This window comes from Pteropus alecto, unplaced genomic scaffold (genome assembly GCF_000325575.1).
Source record: "Pteropus alecto unplaced genomic scaffold, ASM32557v1 scaffold114, whole genome shotgun sequence".
Taxonomy (NCBI): Eukaryota; Metazoa; Chordata; class Mammalia; order Chiroptera; family Pteropodidae; genus Pteropus; species Pteropus alecto.
In genome coordinates this window covers 3,187,018-3,194,917 of record NW_006435793.1, presented here as the reverse complement: position 1 = coordinate 3,194,917, position 7,900 = coordinate 3,187,018, and the positions used below count along the sequence as shown (strand labels likewise).

The window sequence follows — 7,900 nt, the reverse complement described above, 5'->3', positions numbered from 1 at the left end:
AACATGGCTTAAGCTCTTAGTGAATGTGTGACTCTGGGCAAGTTAACTTCTCTGAGTCTTTGTGTCGTCTATAAACTGAGCTTGGCCTATATAGGCTGGTGCTCAAGGACGGGCAGTTCTCATTCCTGGCTCCGGCTCTAGCTCCTCTTCAGGGCTGGAAGAAGCCCCATCAGCATCAATCCTAATTGTTCTATGGTCCCCCAACCTCTCAGTGTGTCTGCATGCCCATAACAGGCTCTGGGGGGGGAAGGGAGGGGGAAACATCAGTAGTTTTAAAAGGCTGCTCAGGCAGTTTTATGGTGCAGCCACGTAGGAACCAGGTTACACAGTGCTGGGTCAACTGCATACCTTCACCCTCTCCCCTGTGGGGAGGGAAGGGGAGGGTGCAGGCACCCAGCTCTGGGCAGAGCTTCTCCACCTGGGGCTGGGGGTGGGGATGAGAAATAGGGGGGAAAGTGGGTAAAAGTTGAGAAGAAAGTGAAGGAGGAAGAAGAGAGTAAAGGAGAGGAGACTGGGCCAGGTGTTGGAAGGGAAGATGAAGGAAGGAGGAAGGAGAAAGAGGTGGTGAGTGGGTACGCAGGGAAGACAGGAGAGGGGCGTGCCATTTATCTGGCAGCCCCTGTCTGATCAGGGAGTTTTATTTTTGGCTGAGGAGTGAATATGATTTTCAAGGCTGGAGTCTGAAGGACCAGCTGGGCCCAGTGTCTCCTGGTGACAATTTCTTCATAAAAAGGTTACTCGCTGACCGTGGTTGTGCTTTACTCTCTGTGCCAGCCACCAGGCTCAGCACCAGTGTCATCTCCTTGTCTCCCCAGTGACGGCCCTTAGGGTGTGCCAGCCACCAGGCTCAGCACCAGTGTCATCTCGTCTCCCCAATGATGGCCCTTAGGATTACAGCACCCAGCCTGTTGGGGTGCAGCCAGGAGCCTTCCCCAGTCTACCCTCACGCTACCATCGTGCTTCACAGGTACTGTATGGTGGTGGAAGAGCTGCAGCAGATGAAAAAAGTTCAGTGAAATGAGAAAGGCTATCAAGCCCTGTTCGGGGCATTCATGGGAAACCTGGTGCCTTGGACCAGCCAGTAGCCCGTGGGAGTATGGGAGTAAAGGAACCCTGAGTGTCCCCAACCCAGGACTGTGTAAGGAGCACAGTGTGGGGAAACTGGGTGCCTGGTATGTCAACTCAAGTTCATACCTGTGACAGAGAGCCTGTCCCTGGTCCCCAGTGGTGGGCGTGGCCTCCTTCCCAAATCCTGGACAGAAGCCTCTGATCAGAGTGAGGTTTCCACGTGAGAACCCCACATCCCCAGTCCTTCATTCCAGAGACTGCTGAGCTCAAGGCTACACCAGCACAGTCATGGGTTTGGCTGACAAATGAGCTACCAAAACCACTGTGCAGCTTTGACTCCCAGCATTGTGGGGGATGGTGGAAGCCTCTGTCTGCTGAGGAAGGTCCTGGAAGAGCCCAGAACTGAAACTGAGTTCCTGCACAGTGGGTGCTATAGGAGCCCGCTCTGACCTGGTGACAGGCTGCAGCTCTGTCTCTCTCACTGCCTTATCCTCACTCTCCAATCACCTATTTTTCAGAGAAGTGACTCTTCTTGCCCTGGCCTGCGAAGTTGGTGGTGGGAGATCAGAGGCTGGACGTCTGACCCAGGGCTCTCTGCTCAACCCCCTCACCAAGTTCCTCTTGGTGCTGAGCAGAGGTTTTCCTTGGGACCCCCCCACTCCCGCCACCCTGCAATGGGCTGAGCTGAAAGGAGAGCATAGGTGCAAGGCTCAGGAAATAGGCCTCGGCAGATGGTAGGTGGGCCTGGAACACAGGCTCACACAGCGTCAGAGAGGTGCTGTCGCCCAGAAAGAAGCCCTAAATGCACAGGGCTCCAGCTCCTCAGGGAACCGGGAGGGAGACTAGCAGAGATGCCCATGGAAACAGCAGCCAGGGATGTCCTAGGCTGGGAACGCCCTAGTGGTGGACACCTTGGAGCCCTGGGCTCCCCCAGAAACAGGTGTTTACTGAGAACTGTGTCAGTGCCAAAGCTTGTGAACTATTTCCTATACTTCCATTGTTTTATACAGATAAACTCAGAGAATGTCCAAGGTTCCCTATGAAGACAGCACTCTTGCTGTCTGCGTGTTAAAGTGCTCTGAACAGGAGGTGAGAAAGGGGCGGCATCCCTGGGTATGTGCTTGAGATAACCGCGCCAGTGGTGTCACAGAAGATAATGTTCTGGTGGGAGGCTGAGGCCCAGGGAGAGGAAGGGACTTCTCCAGTGTCACATGGTGATGAGGCTCCGGGGCTGGACCAGTGCGCCATGGCCATCCTCCTGTGGCCTGCCGGCTGAAGGTGAGAAAGGCTTTGGGGAGTGCAGGTGGCCGAGTCAGGCCTCCCCCTCGTCCTCGCTGGTACAACCCTCGGGCACCACTGGGTCTAGGGATGCCCGGGTCTCTAAGTACTCGGCCTTGAACTGCTCCAGCTCCCGAAGCTCAGCCTCCAGCCGCTCCCGGTGGACTGTCCTCAGTTGCTGCAGCTGCTTCATGGGAAATGGGTTCATGTCATTGAAGGCGATGTTCCTCAGCTTCCTGCGGGGAGAGCACAGTCAGCCCGGAGCTCAGTGCCTTCCCAGGCTCACCTACATTCATTCTGCCCACATGGCTGAGGCCTCTGGCCCCTGCCTCAGGGAACTGACCTTCCAGAGAAGAAAGGTGAAAAAGAAGACAATTTCCACCCAAAGTCAAATGTACTGAGGCAGAGGAAGCTTAGGGCTGGCTACGGGAACTCTAACCTACTGAGGAAAGGACGGTCAGGGAAGCTTCCTGAAGGAGGTGATGCACAAGCAGGTGGTGGGAGCGGTGGAAGGGGTGGAAGGAGCAGGGGTGGGTTCTCACCCGCTGTTGCATATGGTCTTGGTGAAGAAGCGCAGGTACTGGTATATCTCCAAGCTGTCCTGCAGCCTCAGGATCTCTTCCTCATTGTACTTGAAAATGGCCAAGGCATAGCGGAATAACACCTGGGGGCAAAGTGGGGGCTCAGGTGGGGAATGGGGGACCAGGGCAGGTAATCCCCAGAGGGAAGAGAATCCACACACCAGGCAGAGCGGGAGTCCCTGCACAGGCTGCAGAGGTTGAAACCTTGGAGGCGACGTGTGTGCGTGGGGAGGCCACAGGGGAGGGGGAGATTGGAAATCCCAGGGGGACACAGCTTGGACTCTGGGGATTGAGGCGCAGTCCTGGCTCTACCTTGACTTGTTCTGGGACCCTGGGCGAGGGGTTGACCCGGGTAGGCCTAACGGGAATGATACTCTCTTACATGGGGCATCAGCAGGTATTGAATGAGACAAGAAATTCGAGGGTGCTCTGTGAACTGTGGGGTGCAGTATGTTATCAACCACCATGTGGAAACAGGGGTGGAGGGTGGGGGGAGGGTCTGCCCAGGGTCTCCGAAGCAAGGTCAGGGGCAGAACTGGGACCAGATCCAAGTGCCAATCTCCCATTCCAGGGCTCGGTCCAAACAGGAGGAAGAGGAGAAGCCCAGGTGACTGGAGGGGCAGCGGATGGAGTAGGGATGTGCCTTCTGGGGCATGCTCAAGCTTCCTCTCCAGGGAAAGCCCCCCGCCCGCCAATAACTTTAGAAAGCATCTTTGGAGACAGAACCACCACTTCCTGTCACGTGTGCAAAGCACTTTAGTTTACAAAGCCATACTCCCAGATGTCCTCAACAGCCTGACAGGTGACACTATCCTCTCATTCTCCAGGGGCAGACTCGAGACCCAGAGGATGACAGGACTTACCCAGGACCCTCCTGCTCCTACCTTGGTGCCCTCATATAGGAAGGCGTCCCAGACCTGGAGGAGGATATTGCTGATGAGACTGTCGGCAAAGACCACAAGGAACCAGTTGAAGGTGATGAAGGAGAGGTCCACGCGGTGCTGCCCCAGGTGGGCCATCAGTCTGGGCAGCTTCTCTGAGAGGAGGTCCTGGAGCACCCGCTGGTCCACCTGGAGGCCGGTGAGAGGGCCCCTAGTCAGCTGCTGCCCCAGGGAAGGGGCTACCTTGCTCCCTGCCTGCCCCTTCACACCCAGCCAGTCTACACGTAGTCCTAGAGCTGCTCAGCATGGGTCCCACCCTGCCCAGGGTGTGCAGAGCGCAGGGAGGAGCTAGAGACCAGCCTGGCTGGGAGAAGGTACAGGAGCAGCACATCATTCCTCTGCTCCCCGGTTGGAGCACTGGGCTTTGAAACAGAGGTCTCTGTGGACTGTTGAGGTCTTGGCCAGGGGAGTTTTAGCCCTTTTGCCCCTCTGAGCCTCATACCACGCAGGAGCTTAGACTTGTATTGCCTGACACATGGCTGCTTCTCTATACCCATTTTGGGCCTCATGCAGAAGATGCTCAGTGCATGTTTGGGGAAAGGTCCTGGCGGCAGGTAGTGGGGGGAGTCACACTGTCCTGCCACCCCAGACATCAAGGAAACCTAAAGAGGGATGCTACTGGGCAATGGTTGCCAGTGACCTCTCGATGTGGTCACTGTTATGCCTCTGTCCTTGTTTTACTTGACTGGGCTGCTGACTCCAAGCACTGGCTCCAAGACCCGATTCTTTTGTGGTTTGCCTCCCACCTCCAGGACAGGCCCATGTAAGTCTCCTTTTGCTCTTCCTTTCCTGTAACTGTGGGTTTCTCAGCCCTCCCCCTCCATTTACATCCTCTTCCTGGTGTTAGCTGTGGGCTGTTGCGGCCTGGTGTCCAGCTCAAAATCTTGGGTAATTCATTCAATCTAAGATGCCACCGAGCCTTCTGAAGGATTTACAGATAAACTGATGTGTCTGGGATTACTTCAAGACCATCAAAACAGGAGGAGTGGGTGGGCGTTTAGATGAGACCGCACTGGCCTCCCTATATTGATAATTATTGAAACTAGATGGATGATGGATACATGGAGGTTCATATTACATTTTCTCGATTATTTTGTACATTTGAAATTTTCTATACTAAAAAATGAAAACAAAAACAACCCATCACAACTCAATTTTAGAGGTGTGGAAACATGAACATAAAATATTTCCTAGCCTGCCTTGCAACTAGAGATGCCAAGTGGTACTGTTCTGACCAGTGGGTGTAAGCAGAAATTGCTGGGTTGGGGAAAGCTGTTTGAAAGGAAGCAAGTTCTTGCCTTTTACCTTCTGCTTCTTCCACCCTGGACCATGGACACAGTGCCAGAGGTGGTACAGCCATCTTGTGACCACGAGATGACAAGGAGGATGAAAGTCATATGCTAGGATGGCAGAGAGCTAGAACGAACCTTCAGCTTTGTCATTACTTGAGAAGAATAATCCCCCACTTAAGCCACTAATAGGTTGGGCCTCCCTTCCATGCAGCCAAATACATCCTTCCTGCTTCACCACCTATTTCTTGATCTAAATCTTGATCTCTAGCCCTGACCTTTCTCCTCCATACCTGAACACCCACTGTGTCCTGACCTCCCCACCCAGGTGGATGTTCCAGAAGGAGGAAGTGGTTTTGGGCAATTGCAAGAGGAAAGGAGAACAGGATGAATAGGCAGGTAATAGCTTAGTAGGTTTGGGGTGGGAAGTGAGAAAGTTCCCTCTGGGTGGCCTCTCTCCATAAAGCAGATGGTGCTGATGCAGCCAGAATGAGACACTGGGTGAGACAGGAGAGATGGGACAGTAAAGACAAGAGGTTTGAAGTGGCTTTGCATTTAAGCCTCTCAAAAGCCCAGGAAGTTCAAAACCAGACAAGCCTGGGGTCTGAGAGGTGATGTCACTTGCCGAGGCCACACAGCTGATTACTGGAGAGGTCGACTCTGACTTAGCTCCACTGGACTCCAGGGCTGGCTTGTGCTCAGAGGGCAGTTGAGGAGGTCATGAGATGATGAAGGCAGCTGTGCTTCTCAGTAGGAAGTGATGAGTGTGTGTGAAGAATCATTACCTCTTTCATCCTCCCAGTCCCATCTTCCACCCCACCTGACCTGTTTTGAAATTCTTTACTGGCAAATAACAAGTGACACTAGATTTTCCTCTCTTCCCCTCCCCAGGAAACCAACTGTTTCTAATAACATAATGTCACCACTAGAATAACAACAGTCTATCTCGTGGGGAGGGCCCCAACAATTCTAAAGGTCATCAGCTCTCACCGGAACTCCCTAGTAGTCCCATTGTACAGAGGGATAAATGGAAGCCTGAGAGATTCTTAACTTTTCTAAGATTCACTGGCTCATAGGAGCAACTCAGCAGCAGACCTGTGGGGAGTTTTAGCCCTTTTGCCCCTCTGAGCCTCATGCCTCATAGGAGCAACTCAGCAGCAGACCTGAAGATAGCAGTCCTTAAGTCCTCTCCCTCCCTTGCTCACCTGGGACGCTGTCAATGTCTTGCTGTAGTAATCAGCTGGCATGATGGTCTCCACGATGGCCACCAGGCACCAGAAAGCACTCTCCTCTTCATCCAGGACCAGCAGAGCAATGGCCGCCAGCCTGGTGTGGGAGGGAAGGAGGCCTGGAGTGACATGCAGAAGTCACAGCCAGGCAGCTTCCCACAGAAGTGGCTCCTTGAGTACCGGAGGGAAGTCCTGCCCAATCCCCGTCCCTAACCAGGCTGATCTTGGTACCTGGGGTGAGAGGAACAAGGTTTTGGGGAGGACTACATAGGGGATTTCTGGAGCAAATGGGATTATCTTAGAGCAGGAGTTCTGGAGTCCTGTTGCCTGGGTGTAAATCCTGGTCCTGCTTCTTCCTTGCTGGGTGACCTTGGGCAAGTTACTTAGCCTCTCTGAGCCTCAGCGTCCTCCTAATAATCACAGGACTGCTATGAGGATGAACATAGTTAAACACATGTTAAATGCCAAGCAAAAGACCTGACACATGAGTGCTTTATAAATGTTTGCTACCCTCATCTTAATATCCACAGGCTTTGCTTGAGACCTCTGCAAGTGTGCTAAGTTCTCCAAGCCTCAGTTTCATCTGTAAAGTAGAATTAACAATAGCTATTTTCCAGGGCTGCGAGACATTCTGAACAAGACAGACCTTCCTTGCCTTGCTCACTGTCTGGCATATACTAGGTGCTCAAACACAGAGTTTTTTTCTTCCTTTGCTTCCCCGCTCCCCCAAAGTTATCATGAGGCTCTGATGAAATCAAGGGTAAGAAAGAAAAAACCCACAGTGCTGAGCAGGGCAGTCTGCCTGGAAGAAGTACTATTTCCTCTTTCTCCCAGCTTTCCTGGCAGAGCTCTTTCAGGGCCAATCCAAGAATATATCCCCCAAAATGCACTTGTCTGTCAAGATGCTAAGCGAACGCAAGATCCCACATTCAAAGATGGTTAGGGAATGCTGTATAGCTTAGCTCCCTTTTAGAGGCTTAGGATACAGAATATCTTAGCAAAGCCTCTTGGAAATCCTGCAGTGACAAAACCCTGTGTGACTCTCTAATCCAAGGCTGTCCAGTGGGGCAGTGGAGCCCCTTTTATACACTGCACCCGCTAAACACCTTTGGGGAGATGCCATTTTACAGCATTGTTAAGGCTCACACTCTTGATGGGCTTATAGAACACATGTCATTGTCCAGATATTTATGCTTCTTTGGGCTCTTACTAGATTGGATTCATGAACTCCAACCTCTTCTGAGGTTCACGCTTTTTTACGAAACAGGTTCCACTCTCAAAACTAAAAAGAAACCCCTTTTATCTCTCTAGTAAGGGCAGGAAAGAATTTCTTTTTACCCTGGGTAAAATATTTATACAAACTTTCCTGAATCTGAGCTGAGTGGATGGAGAGAACAATACAAGTCTCCTGGGTAACAGGAAATTCTGCCCTCTCAGAGCTGGAAAAGGGAGCAGGGCACTTCACAGGTCATGTGTTCAGGGACAGCAAATGTGTGATACACTGGCCACCATTC

At 52.4% G+C, this 7,900-nt stretch overlaps 1 protein-coding gene across 3 annotated transcripts in view; it reads right to left on the bottom strand.

Annotated features, from left to right (window-relative positions):
- Positions 1 to 2,027: 2,027 nt before the first annotated feature.
- The window catches only part of TBC1D2 (TBC1 domain family member 2), a 45,294-nt gene continuing 39,421 nt past the window's right edge, over positions 2,028 to 7,900 (bottom strand). For all 3 annotated transcript variants that reach the window (XM_006911542.3, XM_025046560.1, XM_015589070.2), the window contains 4 exons: positions 6,363 to 6,483; positions 3,812 to 3,997; positions 2,889 to 3,010; positions 2,028 to 2,582 (listed from right to left, as the gene is read on the bottom strand). In XM_006911542.3, the coding sequence (XP_006911604.1) occupies positions 2,381 to 2,582; positions 2,889 to 3,010; positions 3,812 to 3,997; positions 6,363 to 6,483 (631 nt within the window). In that variant the 3' untranslated portion in view covers positions 2,028 to 2,380. The remainder of the gene's footprint in view (positions 2,583 to 2,888; positions 3,011 to 3,811; positions 3,998 to 6,362; positions 6,484 to 7,900) is intronic.